Source organism: Mucor mucedo (assembly GCF_025094135.1).
Source record: "Mucor mucedo strain NRRL 3635 chromosome Unknown EV154scaffold_114, whole genome shotgun sequence".
Taxonomy (NCBI): domain Eukaryota; kingdom Fungi; phylum Mucoromycota; class Mucoromycetes; order Mucorales; family Mucoraceae; genus Mucor; species Mucor mucedo.
Genome location: NW_026252398.1, coordinates 13,938 through 34,625, shown reverse-complemented (window position 1 = coordinate 34,625; position 20,688 = coordinate 13,938). Strand labels below are relative to the sequence as shown.

Genomic DNA, 20,688 nt, shown 5'->3' with positions numbered 1-20,688 from the left:
AGGGTCACGAGAAACAAGTCACTGTATTCGAGCTCCGCTATATTTGCCTTTTTATACCTCTTCCCCACCCTCCCCTCACAAACACTCATTTCACGTAACCTTTTTTTGGTTGTTTGTGCATGCAATTTATAAATAACAAAAAGCAGTAGCTTTTTTTTTTTTTTAATTTTTTTTAATTTTTTTCTGTAAGGGGTAGCTCAAACTTGTTAATACATATAAATTTTAATACCGACTACTATACAAGACAATGACACTTGGTAAAAGAATATGTCAAAAAACGAGAAAAAAAAAACCAACCCAACCTAATTTATTGTAGATGAACATTACATTTGTCAACGAGCAGCGAATGCCATCATCTCGGAGATTGGTCCTTTCCGAGTTTCAACTGATGCTTTACAAGCCATCAATCAGTTCCTGGACGAATTTATTGTACTCTTATTGACGTGTTCTTTATCCCTTGACCTATCCAATATCAAGTCAGTGGTCTTTGGTCTCTTACCTTCAACACTTGGTAAAAATGCCATTGTGGAAGCCGAGTTAGAAGTCAAGACTTTTACCGAGACCGAATCCATTGATTATGAACTGTATGAACGTATGCGTAATCTAGGCACCGAGGGTCCTTTCCCTTTAGCAGAAGCCGTGGCCCTGTTACGAGAGAAATGTTTCGAGTATTGTACATTGGCAGATAAAGATGATCAATTGTATCTACAGAAATCCATTCGCAATAAACGTGTAGACGAGACGGGAGTGGCGATCAGTCCTCTTGTCGCCATCTATGTCACCACAGTAATGGAACATATTGCCGAATATCTTTTAACGGCGGTGGCTATGACGGCAGAGCATGAGGATACGGATTATGTGCGTGTCAAAGAAGTCTTTTTAGCATTGATTGATGATGTACAATTAGGCAATGTCTTTCAACGTATGGATTTACGGGATAAAATGGAGGTAAAAAAAAAATTATGAACAGTTGTTTTTTTTTAGAAAAAAAAATGAGAGCTAAAACTTTGTTCCCTTTTTTTTCCAACCAATTCTAGAAACGAGCTGGGTTATTCAATTTAAATACAAACAAGGCAAGAAACTCATATTTGCCACCTCCTAGTCCTACACCTAACCGAAAGAGTTATATCAACCATGAGCAACGTAAGTGATATATTTAGTAAGCAATCTATGATTTTGAGTGTAAAAAGAGAGAAAGAAAGAGAGAGAGAAATAACAGTGATCATTTTTGGTAGAAGAAACAGGTTCATTCCTTGATATTTCATTTGACGACATGGATTTTGACTTTGAAGAAGACAATCGAAAGAGTACAGCTTCTAGAATTCCCGATATGGGTAGACCTCAATCTGCCATGTCACACAGTAGCAATTACACCTTCAATAACAGCAACAACACGAATCGTAAATCAACGTACCATTTATTTAAAAATAATCGAAATTCATTCAGTAGTGCCAATGAAACCGCACCCCGTGCCTCTTCTCCTTCTTCTACACCTGCAGCAGTGTATGACCCGGATGCACCTAGTATGGATTTTGACGATCTCATCAAGTCAGGTGGGACTGTCAAAGTGTCCTTGACACCCAATCGATTGAGATCCATCGAGATTAAGGATCAAACAAAGGATGAATTGGCTCCTCCACCCTTGACGTGGGAACGAAGATCCACCTCTTCTCCTAGATTATCCGCTATGCCTTCCAGACCTTCTTCACCGCTTGTCCGACAAAACACAGCTAATAGTGTGCGAACCACCACGAGTGTTCGAAGCGCATCGAGTGGGAAGACAACAGGTAGCGCCAAGACCACGCACAGTGTCAAAAAAGGTCATTCTGGACCACCACCACCACAACAACAACAACAGCAAGGATTGGACCCTATTGAAGTGCCTAAACTTCATGCACGTTCGGCCTCTCCCTCTTCACCACTATCTAAAAGTTTTTCTGTACATGAAAAGGCACGTTTTGAAAACCCACGTGAAGCACCTCCCACACCACTCTCAGCGCTCAACAAATCCAGTCCTTTACCCAGTACGACAGCGAGTGCGGTGACGATGATCAGCACCACATCGTCTGTGATGAGTAGAAGTAGTGAATCGATTTCATCGGATATTTCATCTGTACTCAGTATACCTTCTCCTCTTCTTCCCATGACAACGCCTGTTGCAGTAGCGGTAGATACCTTGGCTATCGTCGAACCTCCTTTACCCAAACCCACCAAATCGATTCCGCTCAACGGCATGGTGTTGCGTCGAAGCAGTGTCAGTAGTAGAAAGAGTCGTGAAAATCTCAGACGTGCTGCTCGTGAAGATACGGTGGAAGCACCTATGCCTGCCCCTACTCCTAATAATGCGACTACAACCGTTGATGCAATTACGGTGAATGCGACTGTCACTCCTAATACTACCTCTACCGCTCATCCTAATACTACTACTACTATCAATAATACTAATACTAATACTACTACCACTTTTACTACCACTACTACGAATACCATTAATAATAATAATAATACAACAAACGCTGCTGATACTCCAGAAGCGACTCCGAGTCAAGAAGAAGAAGATCCTACACCTACGATGATATTGGTATCAGGGGGTGAAGAAGAGCCAATGACAGCGGAACCTATGACTTTAGACCGTCAAGTTCATTTTGACCAACCCCCCGTGGCCGCTGCGACGGAAGTAGGAGCTGTGATCCCCCGCAAGAAGGCAAGTACGTTGTCTCCCGAAAGACCTTCCAGTATGGTAGCTAAGCGAGCCTCGATGGTGGGTAACCGACGACGCTCATTGCATGAAAGTTATGCGACGGAGAAATATCATCAAGATATTTTGTTACGTCAACGTGTATCGAATGTGGGCTCAGTGAGTGTATCTATTAAACAATGGGATGATATTGCCAAGCCTGAAGAACAGGTGAATGTGATTCCACCGGCGGCACATCGACGCTCTGTGTTGAGACAGTTACGACAACAACAACTCAAGGAACAGTTACAGATTCAACAAGATTTATTGCAGCAAGTGCAGCAAGAGAAGGATAGTTCTTCGTCCTCTAGGTCTATTACGCCGCCACTACCAGCAGCAGCAGCAGCAACACAGCAGCAGCTGAAGGGACTAAGTGCAAGCCATAGTACGAGTAGTAATAATAATAGCAGTAGTAGCAATGCTGTATTGGATAAAGTACTCAAGTTTGAACGTGCATCTTCGCTGGACGATGATGTATCTCATCAACGCGTATCGCATATGCCTCGTCGTGAACGGTTCTTGTATTTACAACAAGATCCTTCTGCTATTGAACGAAAATCCACCATGGCTTCGTCAACGAAAAAGATGCCTTCGGTGGTGATACGTCGTATTGGTATTGACCAAGGTGTACAGACCGATCTGCCACCTGTGACGACAACAACAACAACACGGGAACAAGTAGGGGAAGAAGAGCATGGTACGGTGGATGGAGATGAAGAATGGTTCTTGCAAGACGATGAATGGGATGAACAAGAAGAAACTGCCATGGTTGAATGGTTACTTGGAGAATAATAATGATAATAAAATAAGAGAGTCACTTTTTTTATATATATATATATAAGCCAATCAAAGATAAATACATCATTTCCCCCCCCCCTTCCTCCTTTATTTTTCTTTCTTTTGGACACGTAACTAAAAAAAGAGATGAGTTCATTATTGTTACCTACCGTGTATCTCGGTGGCTGTATTGCTGCCATGAGTGCCTTTTCGTATGTTTACCGTCGAGCCACAAGTAATTATTAAAAAAAAAAAAAAAAAAAAAAAAAAAAAGGAAAGGGAAAAATAGAACTAACGGGGAGTGTCCTGTGTTTACGTTAGACATGACTTCCTTTGAAGCTTGGTTTCCCATCAATGTAGAGAAAGAACAATACATTGCTTTATTGAATAGCGAACCTGCTGTTCCTGAATATCATTTACGAGCAGCGCTTTTACGTCGCGCGATGGAAGCCGTGCGTCGTTTAGTGCAAGTGCAACAAGAGAAACCTGCTTTGCAGCAGTTGATGAAGACGGGTAGCATAGGGGATGATCTTTGGCGTGAATTTAGTGCGGCTGAACAAGAAATTACGGCTGAACTTCAAGAGATTGCGATGGAGGCTAATACGTTCAAGGAAGGATGGGGACAGACAATTTTTAGTACGGCTGCACAAATGTTGGAGCATGAAAAGCAAAAGCAGATGCAAACGGATATGAAGGCTATGTTGGAGATGGAGTCCACACGCAAGAAGAATGAAGAGGAAAGAGAAGCTAGGGAAAAAAAGGAAAATGAAATCAAGGATGGAGAGAAACGCTTAAAGGAAGCCAAGAAAGCTGAGGAGGAGTTATTAAGAATGGAAGAACAGGAAAAGAAGGCCTCCAAGAAAAAGTAGACACACACACACAAATATACAATAAAATGCCCCCCTTCTTTTCTTTAACCTTTTAGGAGTGTGCGTAACAAGTGTTTATAGAAATAGGGAGCCTTTTTTATTTTGTACCAACTTTAAAAATTTACGTATAAATTCTGTAAATATTTTTTTTTTCTTTTTCTTTTCTTTTTATCTCATCATGGAAGTTCAATATTCGAAACCAGTGTTTGTGGGTCTTGGTATTGTGGGACCTGACTCCCTTGAGATTATATCTGAATTTATATCCTTGATCTGTATCACCGTACTCGCTGCGGCCTTAGGTTCAAAGACATTTGGAGAAAAGCTGAAAACGATTAATTATGGTCGCGTTATGGTTATCTTGCTTTATTTCCTTTCATGGTCATTTGCAACTACATCCGCCGTCATTGTATCTACCAATAACAGTAAGTGTGCTCATACTCCCGTAACATTTAACTCTACTTAATTTGACATCTCATATTTTAAGATAATATGACATCTTGTACATTGGGCATGTTATCCTGTGATATATTTTACGCTGGCAGTAAGATTGTCGTTTATGCATGGCTGATTGAACGTATTCATCTCGTTACTGCTGTAAAAACCTCTCGTCTCAAGACACGCATTTACAGATTTCATCTTGTATTATTATGTCCTTATGTTATTATCTTTGCACTCATGGTAAAGGCCCTTATAAAAAAGAAAGAGAAACCCTTTTTTTTTTTTTCACTAATATTTTATGGTAGTTGGCTTTTAGAAATATCTACTTGGAGCCTGATGGTAAATGTACCATTGGTTTGCAATTAATTGCTAGTGTTCCTTTACTTGTAGGTCCATGGTCACTAACTACTGCACCTAAATCATGTATTCACTTTTTATCTTTTTTTTTTTTCGTTTTAGTGCTATGATTTTGTAAGAATTGAAAAAAAAAAGAGGGCGATGATTTGGGGAGGAAGCCACACTAACCTAGCTTAAAATAATTTAGATTTTGAATCTTTATTTAACTTGGCTGTTTATGGCGCCGTTGATGAACGTAGGACTTACTTCAAGAGCAAATTGGAAACGAAGTAGACTTTATAAACTTGCTCGTCGTACGCTTGTATCTTCCATTGTGTCGTTATTAATTTCATTTGCCAATGTGTTGGTTGTGGTGATTACACAAGGACACGAAAGAGGTTTGGTTTGTTTAACCATGTGTACCGTGGATGTCACCGTAAAGTAGCTTTTTTTTTTTGTGTTGTTGTTTGTTTTGGTAACTAATAACAACTTTTGTAGATTAACGCCGTTGTTGTGCACTGGGTAAAAGAGAGAGAGAGAGAGAAACTCTATAAAGAAGCTAATACTCTCCCCTTTGTTAAAATAGGTTACAACGAACCGTGGAGGCAATTCCAAAGATACACGAAATAAAACCTTTCATAACACAGACCATCTCTCTGCAGAATTAACGTTTGATGCACCTGCTGAAACGGGAGATAAACAACCCAAGTTTGAATTTGCCTCGATTCATGATAGTAAATCCAATGAGGACGATGAGGATGATAGTGAAAGTATACGGTCTACTCAAATTTCTCAGTTGAGCGCAAAACCCTTGCACAACTACTAAATAAATAAACAACTCCTTATTTAATGAACACTATACATATAAAAAACCGGTTTTTCTTCAAAGCATTTTTTTTTTTTTTTTTTTTTTTTACAGAATTTGTTTAAGGAGCCTCCCACTCAGTCGTCTCCTAGATACTACGCACTACAAAAAAAAAAATCTGTCTATATGCTAAAATACCATACTGTTGGGGGAGAGACAAGTGTCGATCATAAAACCCTTTTTGATCTAGTTATTGTTTTTTCTTGGGTTGTGTGTGTGAACAAACCCAAACATAGGTTAAGATTAAGGGGGGAGGTAAAGAAACAGATTATGCGGATAATCTATTAATTCTCTCTTTTTTTGTATTTACCGTGTTTCTATAAAGCTAAATCTTTAGAAATGTGTGATACCAATGTGTACCACTCACAATGATCCCCCGTAATTTGTATTCATTGTTCTTCCGGGTACTATCAGTATATAGAACAGGTTATATTGGACATTACGGATCAATGGTCAAGAAGGAGTAAGTAAATACAAGTCCTGGTTTTTATTTTACCTCTTTGATAATATCTCTAGTAATTGGAAAAGTGTTACTGACAAGTGAATTCAATAAAGTGAGTTTAGATTGAAACAGTTACAAAGTAAATGCTATTATAGAAAGACTCGTAAATAAAGTGAGAATTAGAATATTTATACGTTAATTAAGCATAAAAAATTACAGAAATCATCAAGGCTTGACTCGTTAAATAAAATGATTTTATTTTTTCATCATTAGAAGGATCACGAACAGATATGATTTTGTTTGTTGATAGCTAAACTCTGAGTCGTAAAATGACGCCATATGTTACAGTGGAGTACCATATAGCGTCAAATTTAAATGCACGTGATGAAACATAGATAAACAAGAAGAACATAGTACTCAATTGACAACGTGTCCAATGACACCTATTTTTTGTAGACATTTTGTTACATTACACAAAACAAATAGATGAAGCTTGCCATTACATCATTCGGTAGAGTTCAATATACTCCGGCTGGCATTAAATTTAACTAGGGCAGCTACAGAAGACTAATCCTTACAATGTAGAACGATAAGAAGGTTAAAGCCGACCAACTCATCTTATTGTTCCTTGTTAAATTGAAAAGCTTTTATAAGAATTAAAAAAAAAAAAGTCGTCCGCATAGACCGGAATTTGAAAAAAGTCCGGTCAAAAAATTTCGGCCTGGGGCTGGGCAGCAAAAAAAAAAAAAAATATGAGAAAGCAAAAGCAAGTGGCAAACGGCAAAAGCTAGATTTCCCTCCTTTTTTAATCGATATACAATATGGCCGCTGTTGCAGCTCAGATCTCCAAGAAGAGAAAGGTAAAGGAGTGATTTTAAAATGGATAAAGAGGATGGATGGATGTACAAAGAGAAAAAAGAAGACTAACATTTTTTTTTATAATTTCTAGTTTGTAAGTTTTTTTTTAAACATGATAGATCAGCATGGACGATTAAGAGAATATGTGGAAGAAATTAACATGATTTGTTAGGTCGCCGATGGTGTCTTCTACGCCGAATTGAACGAGTTTTTCACTCGTGAACTCGCTGAAGATGGTTATGCTGGTGTTGAGGTCCGTGTCACTCCTGCCCGTACCGAGTAAATATATATACCTTAAAAAATAGAAGAAAAGAGAAATGCGATCGACAGATATTAATACTATTGAATTAGAATCATCATTCGTGCCACACACACCCAAAACGTTTTAGGTGAGAAGGGTCGTCGTATTCGTGAATTGACCACTCTTGTCCAAAAGCGTTTCAAGTTCCCCGAGAACGCTGTTGAGCTTTATGCTGAACGTGTCCAAAACCGTGGTCTCTGTGCCATTGCTCAATGTGAGTCTGTCAAGTTCAAGCTCCTCAACGGTTTGGCTGTTCGTCGTGCCTGTTATGGTGTTGTCCGTTTCGTTATGGAATCCGGTGCCAAGGGTTGTGAAGTTGTTGTCTCTGGTAAGGTTCGTGCTGCCCGTGCCAAGGCCATGAAGTTCGCCGATGGTTTCATGATCCACTCCGGTAACCCTGCTCGTGAGTACATCACCACTGCCGTTCGTCACGTTGACTTGCGTCAAGGTGTTTTGGGTATTAAGGTTAAGATCATGTTGGATAACGACCCTACCGGTCGCAACGGTCCCAAGCTCTCTCTTCCCGATATCGTCACCATCCTTGAACCCAAGGAAGATGCCAGAATTGAAGAGCCCTCTGCTCAAGATTTCAGACCTGCTGCTGTTGCTCCCGCTCCCGTTGCTGCTGAAGCCACTGCCTAAATTTTTTAATTTTTTTTTTATATCATCTAAAATAAAAAAAAAAAAAAAAATCTCGATTTTGAAATTTTTAAAAAAAACACGAACACAATTTTTTGCAACTGTCTTCCTTTAATGAGTGTAAATATCTTTTCTATTGTTCTTCAGGTAGGGAGAGGACATCTTCTTGATCGACGCAATTGGTCATTTTACTCAGCCAACGATAAATGCCTCTGGTAGCAAAATCGCCCACGGCCACGCCCAAGGTAACCCATCGCAACGTCCATAATGGTAACTCAGCAACGAATTGTTTGGATGTGTATTCGTATTGGGCATCGACATGGAAAGCAAAGATATTAAAATGAATCCAGAACAAGATGACGAGAGAACAACAATAGACGAGCAAGAAGCCTTTCACTACTTTGGATAATCGACGGGTGATTGTATCCAAACTCTGCTCTTCGACCTCGATGTCCTCGTCGTCTTGACCATCGCCCAATAGGACGATGTTAAACATTTCATTGAGTATCTTGTAGGTGAAATAAATATTATTGATACTTCCCAGCAAAAAGAAACCCAGATGAAAATGTTCCAGGCGACACAAGATCAATTGCCAGAGTCTATCGTCCGAAAAAGGAAACAAGAAATAATACAGTAGACCACTTGAGAATAATGCATGCGATTCATTACTTGTATCAGGTAAGAAGCACACGGGAAATGGGGAATAAAGAACACGAAAAGTGGTGGCGGCGGCTGCATTGGAAGGAGGGGTTTCAGACAGGAATAAAGGTGAAACCGTACTAGAGGCGTTACTTGTGATGGATTGTAAAAGACTGGAAGAGGATGAGAAGGATGCAATGATGGATGATTTGCTACTCTTGTAAAGTAGCTTTGTTAATGAATTGGATGCCCATGCCTGTGATAGCCCACCAGGATAGTTTGTCAGTAAGACGGAAAAATGAATAAATGTCTTCATGATGATGCCTTTAATGATATCACTTGTCAATTACTTTTTTTTTTAAAAAAAGTGCATGTTCTTTCTTTCTAATTGTATTACCTGCTGGGATTAAGATGATTCCCAAAAGAGACACTGTAACAATCACTTTGGCAACTAAATTAAGGAGATACTTTTTTTTTAAGCCAAATTAAGGAAAAGTGTGTTTGTTTTGCCCTAAACACAAAAAAAAAAAAAAAAAAAAAAACTTACTTTTATATCGTAATAATGCAGCCCAGAGTCGCTTTTGTTTTATCCAAAGTCTATGCTTACACAGTTGACAATGATACAAGTCGCTCTCTCGTCCTGTCTGTAGTAGTGCCTTTCTCCATCCTGCCATGCAATGAGGATGAACGTACTTTCTGCATTGACAATGGTTAGAAAGTGGAGAATAAATAATAGACTTTTTATTTTATGCATTACATTGAACCTTTACAGTGGCATGGTGAAATAAGTAGATCCACAGGATCCTTTTCAAGGCAAATTTTACACTTGTATAATTTATCTGTTTTTATTATACTTGTCATGTTTAAAATAAGAGCTGGTGTGGGTAAAAAGAAATAATAATTAAAAAAGAAGAAAAAAAAAAAAAAAAAAAAAAAAAAAAAAAAAAAGAAAGAGCCAAAATATATGTGCGTTAGAAAAAAAAAAAAAAAGTCGTGTTCCATAATAATAATAATAAAAAAAAAAAAAATTAAAATAAACATTTATAAGGTAAGGGTCACATGATATTATCGTTTGAAGATGGTAGAAACAGAAGACCACCACGATCTTCTTTGATTCTGTTTGGATCTATAAAAGTCTTCTTCATCTATGCTATTGGAAGTATTTTGAGGGTTCATCCTTTGTGCTTGTTCCCCCGTACCAGGAAAGCCACCACCGGATATATTGAATTCGCCATTGCTCCATTCATTTTGTCGATACGGATCTGCATAAAATTCATCGTCGTACATTTGACTTTGTTGTTGTTCTCTTGCAATCGTTTGCTTTCGTCCACGTCGTTTGAATAATACAATACCAGCCACAATAAGCGCTAATCCAGCTGCTCCTCCAACAACACCTCCCACAATACTGCCTGTCGCTGACCCACTATTATGTTCTTGACCCGTGCTTCCATCTTGATCCAAAGCAAGCGTTGGTATCACCGTACTACAAACCACAATAAATCAGATTAAATTTTCATTGTCTTTTTTTTTTTTTTGTAAAAAATAAATAATTAATTTCTCTTACGTAGTGGGGATCACTGTGGTAATCGTGATGGTTACACCATTCGACACTGTAATGCTGGTAGTAGTAATATCTGTAGTCACAGTGATACTCGTCGTACGATATTTGGCAGAAGATGATAATGTTGGTGTCGTAGGTAGTGGGTCAGGTTTATTCACTGTGCTTGATGGTTGCTCTGGTATTGTTCTAGAAGGCGCTTCGGTTGTTGTAGGAGCAGCATCAATAGTAGAAGTAGTGGTGGGGGTGGGTGCAACCGTAGGTTCAGGTGTTGTTGCAGGTACAGGCGTAGTAGATACAGGCGTGGTTTGTTCAGGTGTGGTAGTTTGTACAGGTGTGGTAGTCTGTTCAGGTGTGGTAGTTTGTTCAGGTGTAGTAGCCACAGATGTTTGTTCGGCTGTGGTAGATACAGGCGTAGTCGTTACAATAGGGTCGGAAGAGGCTGGTATGGTTGTTGTTACAGATGGTTCGTTTGTTGTGGTAATTGGTAGTGGGGTTTCAGATGATGTGATTGAATTTACTGTTGTAACTGGCTCAGAAGAAGTCTGTTGTAAAGTAGTGGATGAGATGATAGGGTCACTTGTGGTATCTGCTGCTGTAGTAGTAGTAGCAGCAGCAGCTGTAGTAGAAGATAAAGCCTCTGTTGTTGTGGCCTCAACAGAACTGCTATCCTGTGTTGTTGTAGCCGCAACAACAGAGTTTGTTGTTGTAACAGCGATAGAAGAATCTGCGGTTGTTACAGCAACAGAAGAAGAGGTAGGGGGCTCAGTAGTGGAAGGGGCTGTTGTGGTATCAACAGTAGTAGGGGCATCCGAACTTGTACTTACTGGTGCTGATGTGGTATCGGCAATAGGAGTGGTTGTTACTGGTTGTGCAGTTGACATTGTTTCAGAAGAAGAAAGTGAAGAAGAGGCAACTAAAGTGGTAGATGGGTTTTGGATCCTGTAATACCCCGCGCCCCAGTATATGAAAAAATAAGGAAAAAAGTATAAAAATAGATGTTAATAGTAAAGATAGAAACGGAGATCGTATAAGGGAGGATTAAATATAGTTAGAATGGGGCTAATTATCAAAAACTTTTTTTTTTAAAAAAACACACACACCCCACCGCACTTACGTTGTCTGTTCTGCCGTTGTTGTAATTGTTGTCTCTGGGTTAGTAATTGTAGGTGATGCTGAATTTGATGTGGTTATTCCTTCAACCGTGGTTGTCGCGTCGGACATGGTGGAAGTAACGTCGGGTGTCGGAATTACTGAAGTCGTGTCGCTGATTGTTGTACTCCCTATCTCGGGTGTTGTTCTTGTTGGCTCTGCCGTCGTAGTCACGATAGTACTCGAATAGTTCTCTTCACTTGACGTGTTGGTAGCTTCAGCTGTGCTGCTTTCGGCCATTGTCGTCGTAGGCTCTGCTGTCGTGGTTGCTTCTGCGGTAGTCGACATTTCTGCTGTGGTCGTAGTTGCTTCGGCTGTAGTAGTTAGGCCTTCTAATGTAGTAGCTGCTGCTGTAGTGGATGCCTCTGCTGATGTTGTAGCTTCTGCTGATGTTGTAGCTTCTGCTGACGTTGTAGCTTCTGCTGTAGTAGATGCTTCTGCTGTAGTAGATGCTTCTGCTGTAGTAGTGGCTTCTGCTGTAGTAGTGGCTTCTGCTGTAGTGGATGCCTCTGCTGTTGTTGTAGCTTCTGCTGTAGTGGATGCTTCTGCTGTAGTAGATGCTTCTGCTGTAGTGGATGCTTCTGCTGTAGTAGATGCTTCTGCTGTAGTGGATGCCTCTGCTGTTGTTGTGGCTTCTTCTGTGGTAGTAGCCCTTCCTGTAGTGGTAGCTTCTGCTGTTGTTGAGGCTTCTTCTGTGGTAGTAGCCCTTTCTGTAGTGGTAGCCTCTGCTGTTGTTGAGGCTTCTTCTGTGGTAGTAGCCCTTTCTGTAGTGGTAGCCTCTGCGGTTGTACTTGCCTCTCGAGTGGTCGTAGCTGCCTCTATAGTGGTTCTAGAGTTTTCTTCTGTTGTAGTAACTTCCCTGGTGGTGGTTGCTTCCTCGGTAGTGGTTGCTTCCCTAGTAGTGGTTGCTTCTGCTGTTGTAGTGGGAGTATCTTCTGTGGTAGATCTCTCAGCTGCTGAGGTGGTACTGGCAGTTTCTGCTTCTTTTGATGTGGTAGTACTACGTGTTTCCTCAGTAGTTTCAGGATCAGTAGTTACTGCTCTTGTGGTTGTTACTTCTCTTACTGTTGTGGTTGGTTCTGCTAATTCAGTAGTTTTATCAACAGATGACATTTTTTTTTTCCCCAAGAAAAAAAAAAAAGGACAAAGAGAAGAAAGAGTGAAAAGGACCCAGTGGAGGGGTTCCGTAAAGCTTTATCATCATCCAAAAGAACGGAGTGTAAATCCTATAAAAGGCTATAGCTATTTAAAGTAAATTAATACACAACACAAAAAAAAACATGATGCCGTTACTGAAGATCATTGTTGTAATGCCTGATAAACAAATCCCGGGCTAAAATTTTGCGACATGACAATGCTTTATACATTGATTGTAAGGGCCATTTTTTTTTAAAGTGCAATTGACAGATCTCCTCAAGGGAACACAAAGAGGCTAAAACTGAAATCCTATCGATCTCTTTTTTGACACACTTGTATGCTTATAGTCATAAAGGTGTAATTAAGCCACTTGATTTTTATGCAAATGGATACATTAAGTATCCCGTTGCCGTTCTATAAATAAATTAGCCTTCTGCTTATATAGGGAGATTTTTTTTTCTTTTTTTGTTTCCGCGATTTCTTTGTGGGTTTTAACTCGTTACAGTTGCATTATGTGTATAAGGTGACCTGAGCGTTCATGGTTCCAAGTCTGGGATAGTTGTAGTACAACACGTGTATCACGGATCCACGCTACTGTTTAAAACTAAGCCCAAAACATCCACAGAAAATGTAACAAATTGTGTTAGGTTTGCGGATGTATATTTTTATATTATTTTTTGTTTATTCTGTATGAAAAATCTACGTATTTTTAGACACGGTAAATCTTGATCCTTTTTCTTCTTCTTTTTTTTTCCCCAATCCGACAGCGAAAAAAAAAAAAAATAATCTATTTACGATACCACAATTGTGTGATCTTGGTCTAATAAAAGAAAAAAAAAATAGTTTAGCAATTAACACAAATAATAATTAAAAAAAAAACTCCAAACGCTTACTCTTCTCATCTTCTTTTGCAATTGGAAAATACCGTAAAGCAAAGCTTCAGAAGTAGGAGGACAGCCGGGAACGTAAATATCAACAGGAACAATACGATCACAACCACGAACTACGGAATAAGAGTAATGATAGTATCCACCACCGTTAGCACAACTACCCATAGAGATAACCCAACGAGGTTCGGGCATCTAAAATACATATATTAAAAAAAAAAGGACCCCCACATACACATTTGTAAATTTCTTTACCTGATCGTAAACCTTTCTCAAAGCAGGTGCCATTTTGTTGGTTAAAGTACCGGCAACAATCATGACATCAGATTGACGAGGAGAGGCACGGAAAACAATACCAATACGATCTTGATCATAACGAGGAGCAGAACAATGCATCATTTCCTACATGACACGTTAATTTTTAAAAGATATCCCAGAAATTAAAAAAAACTTAAAACTTACAACAGCGCAACATGCTAAACCGAAAGTCATGGGCCAAATAGAACCTTCACGAGCCCAATTGACGACACGATCAACAGTAGACAAAACGTATTCTACAAACGAAAATACACATTAAAAAAAATTCTCCTCGTCAAAACTTGTCATTAATCTAACCTGCGCTGTTGTTAGGCTTCACTGTAATATCTTTGATCTGATCAATGTTTCTGACTGCTTGGGTTGACATTGCGCGGTATGATGCTGCTACCATTGGTTTAGGAGCTGTCACTAATGAACGAAAATAAACAATAAAAAACATTAAAACTCTTGATTCTTCCATGTTTCCTATCAAAATTCCTTCTTACACATTGCTGTCTTAGCGAATCGTAATCCAAGTGCGGTTGAAGCCATTATATAATTTAAATAGAGTAGGGAGATGGGTTTTTTGTGTTTACTGAAATTGAGGGGGGTGTTTAATACAAAAGGCCTAAGAGTCTATCAGGGCAAATTATTCGGACTGAATATAAATATCGCAAATTTGGGAGGAAAAAATAAAAAAGAGTCAGGGTTGGGGCATCAACCTTCAAGGGTGACGTAGACATCTTTTTTTTTTTTAGTGAGACAATGCCTCCCTTTTTGGTGTGACCCGATTGGTTGCATTAAAAATCAATTGACACTTTTAAAACTACAGCCTGATCTTCAATGTCAATATAAAAAAGTTGGGTCCAGAGCCATTCATGTATAGAAAATATTGTTTACAACTAGACGCTCCCTTGACATATGCGACATGCACATTTTTTTTAGAACAATATCAACTAGCTTTTTAGTTTATATAGTGCAATCGTTTGAGATATATCTTTATTATTAAGAATGAATTATGAGAATTTTGTTATTAAAAGTTAGATCAAGCCTCCAGCAAGGCCACCAGCGCCGCCGCCTGAAACACCTCCAAGAAGACCAGTAACAGTATCGAGACCAACGGGAGAGCCCTGAGATCCAGCTGGTTCAGCATAGTAATCATTGCTAGAAGTTGTCTTTCTCTTATTCAACTTTCTCTTGCTGACATATACAGCTCCGCTGCCTTGAGGAATACCATTGACATGAACATCGTTTCCTCTAGAGGTTCCCTTTGCAGAAGTGAAGCTGACCATTAAGCTAGCAATAGCTACCAATAAGAGAGTGGATGAATGCATTATATTTGTTATTTGTTAATGAGAATAATAATAAAAGAAAAAAAAAGCAAATACTTTGTTGATAGAGGTCCTTTTTATATTCTCAAGATCTCTAAAATAAAATGGGAGTATTTGGTTTGTAAAATAAACTAGTATAAAGAACCATACAAAGCAGGAGAGTTAAAGCATAAACTACTCCTACATTGGTATCTGTGGGAATAGAACTATGCAAATTGTTTTTGTTTCTTTCTTTATTGGTTTTGAGTGTTTTTAAAGCAATTTCGAAAAGGTTTTTTTTTATTTTGTATATGTGTATGTGTGTGTAAGAGAGAAAATACTCAAAAATAGGTCACCATAAATCAATTAGGAGTCTTCTTGATGAGACGTACCTTGTTTTTAGTTCTGACGACATCCTTTCCGTCATTCTCTGTTGGTTGCGTAATAAGATTTATCTCCTCTTCATCTGTAATGTAGTGAGTTTATAAGTTTGCGTTCTATTGTCACCATTGTACTCGCCTACCTGTTGAGTTGGGTGAAGAAGGGGGTGTTTCATCGTAAGATTTGTACAAAAAAGGATTTAGTTGTTTTAATCGTTTGCTTGTGATTGCTGGCTCGAATGGATCGCCAGTTCTTTTGTGTGTAACTTCGCAAATCATTGTGTTTTCGATCATTTCTTTTGCTTTGACTCTATTTTTCTTGTTTGGAACTAAACCCAACACCAAGCAACTTGCCTGCCCTAGGGTCAGTGATTCTTTACTTTTTTTGTCTTCTTTTAACATATTTTAAGTACTTTAGAAAAAAGTTGTGAAAAAAAAGCAGTAAGAAATAGAGGTTGTTGTTAAAAAATCGGTTGATATAAGGGTTATCATAATGATATATCAGTAAAAGATTGATCGATCGGGACAAGAGCGAAGTAGCAAGGCGAGTAAAAATGGCAACAAACAATATATTATGCTACAATCATACCGAAAAAAAGAAAGCCATTAGTGCTTCATTTACTCGCTTCCAGACTCCAATAAATATTGTTTTCAACTATGCGTGTCCCAGGTTATTATGATGTGTGTGCATTATAAATTTAAAGTTTTGTACAATCGGCTTTCCCAGCTTCGATTTTTTTTTATGCACTATAAGAACATCAGTTGTTAATTGGCACAGGGTTTTAATGATTTCCGATATACTTTATTTTTTTAATAAACAGCAAACCTATTATTAGACGATCTGCGTCAGAAAATTTAACCGTTATCATGGATACTTCAATGTACTTGATATTGGGAGATATTCAACATGAATAAGGGGTGAGAAAAAAAGAATGTCATGCAAAAGTGTGCATCGAGATAAACGCATTCATTCTTTTTTTAGATTGCTCATCATATGAATATGTGTATGTAATCCTTACACGTAGACACCTAAAAATCAGCAGCTTATTTTGTATTAACATTGGTACCACAAATATATTTTTTTATTAGTCATGCAAGAAATCAGAAAACCGGCTACGCATGTTTGGTTTTGCGATGATAATCTTACATCATTTCACTGGTATTAGCCACTTATAGTTATTACATGAGCCCCACCCCTTGAAAAAAATCTTATCTATTTTGATTTATTTGCCAATGAATTTTTGAAGACAGTCTGCCTGTAAATGTAGCGAACGGACTGAAAGCATATGTAATATTAATACATGTGCATATATAATTAGGAACACTATAAATAAATTGTAATATTCATTTGCATGTATTAATGATTTTTTTAAAAAACTCTTTTTATTTATTCAATTTCTTGCTTAACTAGAGAAATTACTATTGTTAAGTGACTAACATGTCAGTTATTTAAGCTTTACCGCCACAGTCCTTAATGGCAATGATATCTTTTCCGTAGGTTTCGGGAGTATCGGGATATTGGCCAGATGGCGTGCAGTCGGTCGGAGCATTTCTTTTTGACTTTCTTGGATCTCCTGTGGGGTTATAAGGACCACTGAAAGGAGTGATATATTGGGCATGGTCGTTACGAGTATTGGCAACAGCTGGTACAACAACAGTATTCACATTAAGAATAGGAGAATTGGAAACCAGATCGCGTTTTTTCATGGTCAATCGTGAAGGATGAACTTTTACACCGGCTCTCTTGACACGAATACCTTTGGGAGCGTCTTTTTTGGGAGCAACATTATTAAGAAGAGGACTAACAATAGGCAAATCTCTCTTTCCATGAGAACCATTATCCTTACAAGGTTTGGCTCCATCAGCTTTTTTGGGTTCAGGATGGGCTTTGGCACCGGATCTTCTGACATGAGAGTTCTTGTTGGAAGCAACCTTGGGTTGAATACCACGAAGAAGGTTATCAACAATGGGTACGGTTCTTTTTCCATGCTTGTCATTACAAGGCTTGGCAGCGACTACAACTTTCTTGGGTTCGGGTTTAGCTTTGTCGCATCCTCTCTTAGCGATAGTTGCTGATTGATCCATCCGCATGGTGCCAAAACCACCGCTAGTGACAGATCCAGATGCATCTACAAGGGATACGGCTCTCTTTCTTTTGGGATAAACTTTAACTCCTGCTCTCTTGTTGTAAAATCCCCCGGAGCTACCACTGGTAACCATCTTTCCAGCAGATGTACCTGAACCGGGAAGACCAATTACTGTAACATCACGTTTGTTGCGAGGGTAAAAACTATTGGGGTTATTGACATGATTTTGGAAAGCACTGTTGGATACAACTGGGTCACCAAAACTGTTAGCGCGTTCTTCAAACTCACTTGCTTGAGTTGCACTGACCATCAAGGCAGCAATAGCAATCGTGATAAAGGTGGTAGTAGAGAGCATTTTAGGTGTAAATAAGTTAAATGTATAAATAAAAATAAAAAAGAGGGAAAGGGACGAAAATGGAGTTTCTTTTATAGTTTTATTCAAATTCACAGCTTTTAGTTACCATCGAGTGCTTGCATGATCTTATAGGAGAATGCGTATATTGATGGGTAAAAAGAAATGAACCCCTATAATTTTCTACTTTCTTTCTTTGGTTTTTACTTGTCTCATAATTTATGAAGTATAACATAAAGACAAACAATTTCTTTGTAAATATATCGGCTCATGCTCACAATCAAATATAGATCTTTTAAACCATTATTTTGTTTTTGTCTCAAAGATATCTTGACATAACAACCGATATCTAATTATTCATCTAATAGACTGTAATACCAGCTTATCCTTTTTGGTTCGATACCCCCCTGATATAAACACTCATAACGTGTTAAAGTAGCATCACTTTAAATCAAAAGGGGACTTGTAATAATGAAAGGGAGTTTTTGTGCTGTTTTTATTTTGAAAGAAGGGGAACCAAAACACGCAAATCACTCACACTTCAAAAAAAAAAGGCACGAATATGTGAATATTAATTTACATGATATTTTTTTTTTTAATAAAATATTATCCATATGACCTATCTGATGTATATAAAAAGCGAAAGCTTTAAATAGATAATGAAATATTACTTTTAGGCTGCATAGTTGATCACACCCTATTTATAAATCGAAACTAGATTCTTTTTTATTATTATTATTATTATTGTGCTATGAATATGCAGAAGTTACATAAAACGCAAAAACAATAATCAATGTTAGGGATTATTTTACTGAAGTAATTAGTACACTCAATATCAAATATCATGCATGTGTACTTTTTGATGATGAACAAATATAGCGATATGTGTATCAGCTTAGATTCGGTGGCTTAATTAAGCATGGATCATTAGACAAAACAATACGTATTCCACGCTATCCGTCAGTATGTGCCACATGAAACAAACAATTCCAAACTCTCGGGCGCCATTTAATATAACCAAGCGGGGGGAAACAGAAGAAGAAAACAGCTGTACATGTATTAAAAATACCTCCTCTTCAGGATTTTCGTGGATTACCGTGGATGATCCACACAAAACGTTAATCCCTGTCGGGCCGGACCAGAATTCAGAAAAATATAAACATATTGCTGATCAATATTTTAAATAAAAAACATAGGTCCTATTTGTTTAAGCCTACAGTGCTTGATTGTTATGTTACGAATATTTGCAATAATTGCTGCTCGACCAAAAACCGAAATAAGAAATCATTATCTGAGTCGAAATGCGATTGGGGATAAATCAGATAAGCGTTACACAGAGAGCATAAACAGTTTATTTTCGAAGATTGGAAACAAAAACAGAATATTTATAATTCACTACGGATTTCGCTAGTGGAGGGGGTTTCTATATGTACAGGTATATAAGATAATCACATTTAAGAGCTTTGTATAACTTCTAATCCAGTATCTTCCTTTTCCAATACTTCCAATACCGCTTCTTCCTGTTTCGAGGCATTGTTCAGCCAACTTAAGTATGCATTCCATACGATGCCTAAGCTACTGACAAACGGCAATCTATACTGAAGGGGCATAAACTTAAAGTTCACAAACTGCACAAGTGGCCAAACTTTATAATTTGCGATGAGAGCAGGCATATAGGCATCTCTAAACTTTTCTTTCACGTTCTCCCATTTTCCACCTTCAGCTAAACCCATCACAGTAAAAAATAATACCAAACCTGCAGGAGCAAACAACGCTTGATCGGTCACCATACGTTTAATAGCCATACCGTTGGCTTGTTTGGTGATTTGACTTTGAACGGCCTTGGTGACGGCACCTGTAACAACAGGCATAGGGAAGTATTTATCCAAAAATATGTACCATTTTCCACCCAAAGGTGCAACACAGAAATTGTAGGCTGCAAATCGAAGTGTTCTTTTAAAATCCCAGGTGTTTGAGATTGTCCACATACTTTCATGCTTTTTTATGCTATCGGGGACAATGGCACTATTGATTTTTTTAGATTTGTCGTATAAAGCAATGCCTTGAGCCATACTATCACTGATTGCACCGAGAAATCCATTTGCAACACAGAGAGTTAAAATCGGTCTTTTATTGTACGATTTGTTATAAAATGCTTTAAAAGATCTTAATCCATTCATATTTGAGGTTAAAAATGCAGAAGAAAAAGAGAAAGAGTGAGCGAAAAAAAATAAAATTGGATGGCCTTTTCCCTTTTAAAACCCCTCCTTTAATCCATGACAAACCCAAAAAAAGACTGGGGGTTTTATTGTTTTTTGTTTCGGATGGTTAATATTTCTTTGACTGATAGCCTCGTTTATTACACAATATCAAATTTGTAATGGACTAAAAATTTAATAGTTGACGTCAGTTTTATGCATTTGGTTAAAGCTCCCCCAGCATTTTATAATTCTTACGTCAATAGACTTGTAAATAATCAAGGAACCAGCCAGATATTTTATCGCAAGCATGACGTTAGGTCCAATATCAACTGTCAGTGCAATTTGGTGCGAAAGTTTGTTGAAATGCTGAAGTGCTTTATAGCCGAGATCTACCGTAAGTTTGACATTAGTGTCGTCCATTTTGCT

General features: G+C 38.2%; 11 protein-coding genes across 11 annotated transcripts; 4 read left to right on the top strand and 7 right to left on the bottom strand.

The window, feature by feature from the left end:
• Positions 1-94: 94 nt before the first annotated feature.
• Positions 95-3,529, top strand: EV154DRAFT_470885 (uncharacterized protein; the record flags this gene model as incomplete). The annotated part of the gene is made up of 7 exons (XM_051597862.1): positions 95-257; positions 317-948; positions 1,038-1,143; positions 1,236-1,754; positions 1,863-2,383; positions 2,705-2,982; positions 3,118-3,529. Exons 1-7 carry the CDS (start codon positions 248-250, stop codon positions 3,527-3,529), a joined length of 2,478 nt encoding a protein of 825 aa, XP_051453522.1. The 5' UTR covers positions 95-247.
• Positions 3,530-3,616: 87 nt separating this feature from the next.
• On the top strand, positions 3,617-4,503 carry EV154DRAFT_605847 (Sec62/63 complex, subunit Sec66). Its single transcript, XM_051607497.1, has 2 exons — positions 3,617-3,749; positions 3,836-4,503. The coding sequence occupies exons 1-2, from the start codon at positions 3,662-3,664 to the stop codon at positions 4,381-4,383; spliced, it is 636 nt and encodes a 211-aa protein (XP_051453521.1). The 5' UTR covers positions 3,617-3,661; the 3' UTR covers positions 4,384-4,503.
• Positions 4,504-4,561: 58 nt separating this feature from the next.
• On the top strand, positions 4,562-6,017 carry EV154DRAFT_554875 (uncharacterized protein; the record flags this gene model as incomplete). The annotated part of the gene is made up of 7 exons (XM_051605239.1): positions 4,562-4,805; positions 4,868-5,061; positions 5,127-5,207; positions 5,281-5,292; positions 5,366-5,593; positions 5,656-5,679; positions 5,744-6,017. The coding sequence occupies 7 exons, from the start codon at positions 4,562-4,564 to the stop codon at positions 5,981-5,983; spliced, it is 1,023 nt and encodes a 340-aa protein (XP_051453520.1). The 3' UTR covers positions 5,984-6,017.
• A 1,218-nt stretch (positions 6,018-7,235) lies between these two features.
• EV154DRAFT_545435 (40S ribosomal protein S3) lies at positions 7,236-8,342 on the top strand. Its single transcript, XM_051604653.1, has 3 exons — positions 7,236-7,324; positions 7,495-7,601; positions 7,674-8,342. The coding sequence occupies exons 1-3, from the start codon at positions 7,286-7,288 to the stop codon at positions 8,263-8,265; spliced, it is 738 nt and encodes a 245-aa protein (XP_051453519.1). The 5' UTR covers positions 7,236-7,285; the 3' UTR covers positions 8,266-8,342.
• EV154DRAFT_522182 (uncharacterized protein) lies at positions 8,342-9,853 on the bottom strand. The gene is made up of 4 exons (XM_051602969.1): positions 9,659-9,853; positions 9,449-9,597; positions 9,299-9,352; positions 8,342-9,225 (listed from the first exon to the last, which is right to left on the bottom strand). The coding sequence occupies exons 1-4, from the start codon at positions 9,760-9,762 to the stop codon at positions 8,396-8,398; spliced, it is 1,137 nt and encodes a 378-aa protein (XP_051453518.1). The 5' UTR covers positions 9,763-9,853; the 3' UTR covers positions 8,342-8,395.
• EV154DRAFT_522177 (uncharacterized protein) lies at positions 9,854-12,089 on the bottom strand. Its single transcript, XM_051602968.1, has 3 exons — positions 11,577-12,089; positions 10,466-11,401; positions 9,854-10,384 (listed from the first exon to the last, which is right to left on the bottom strand). The coding sequence occupies exons 1-3, from the start codon at positions 11,897-11,899 to the stop codon at positions 9,967-9,969; spliced, it is 1,677 nt and encodes a 558-aa protein (XP_051453517.1). The 5' UTR covers positions 11,900-12,089; the 3' UTR covers positions 9,854-9,966.
• Positions 12,090-13,243: 1,154 nt separating this feature from the next.
• On the bottom strand, positions 13,244-14,641 carry EV154DRAFT_522170 (NADH-ubiquinone oxidoreductase). Its single transcript, XM_051602967.1, has 6 exons — positions 14,439-14,641; positions 14,251-14,361; positions 14,098-14,189; positions 13,891-14,037; positions 13,642-13,830; positions 13,244-13,568 (listed from the first exon to the last, which is right to left on the bottom strand). Exons 1-6 carry the CDS (start codon positions 14,482-14,484, stop codon positions 13,536-13,538), a joined length of 618 nt encoding a protein of 205 aa, XP_051453516.1. The 5' UTR covers positions 14,485-14,641; the 3' UTR covers positions 13,244-13,535.
• A 267-nt stretch (positions 14,642-14,908) lies between these two features.
• Positions 14,909-15,278, bottom strand: EV154DRAFT_522169 (uncharacterized protein). Its single transcript, XM_051602966.1, has one exon. It carries the CDS (start codon positions 15,264-15,266, stop codon positions 14,973-14,975), a length of 294 nt encoding a protein of 97 aa, XP_051453515.1. The 5' UTR covers positions 15,267-15,278; the 3' UTR covers positions 14,909-14,972.
• A 289-nt stretch (positions 15,279-15,567) lies between these two features.
• EV154DRAFT_522168 (uncharacterized protein) lies at positions 15,568-16,211 on the bottom strand. The gene is made up of 2 exons (XM_051602965.1): positions 15,766-16,211; positions 15,568-15,708 (listed from the first exon to the last, which is right to left on the bottom strand). Exons 1-2 carry the CDS (start codon positions 16,022-16,024, stop codon positions 15,605-15,607), a joined length of 363 nt encoding a protein of 120 aa, XP_051453514.1. The 5' UTR covers positions 16,025-16,211; the 3' UTR covers positions 15,568-15,604.
• Positions 16,212-17,016: 805 nt separating this feature from the next.
• On the bottom strand, positions 17,017-18,082 carry EV154DRAFT_522167 (uncharacterized protein). Its single transcript, XM_051602964.1, has one exon. It carries the CDS (start codon positions 18,062-18,064, stop codon positions 17,072-17,074), a length of 993 nt encoding a protein of 330 aa, XP_051453513.1. The 5' UTR covers positions 18,065-18,082; the 3' UTR covers positions 17,017-17,071.
• A 1,112-nt stretch (positions 18,083-19,194) lies between these two features.
• On the bottom strand, positions 19,195-20,273 carry EV154DRAFT_522166 (uncharacterized protein). Its single transcript, XM_051602963.1, has one exon. The coding sequence runs from the start codon at positions 20,239-20,241 to the stop codon at positions 19,516-19,518; it is 726 nt and encodes a 241-aa protein (XP_051453512.1). The 5' UTR covers positions 20,242-20,273; the 3' UTR covers positions 19,195-19,515.
• Between the last annotated feature and the right edge of the window lie 415 nt (positions 20,274-20,688).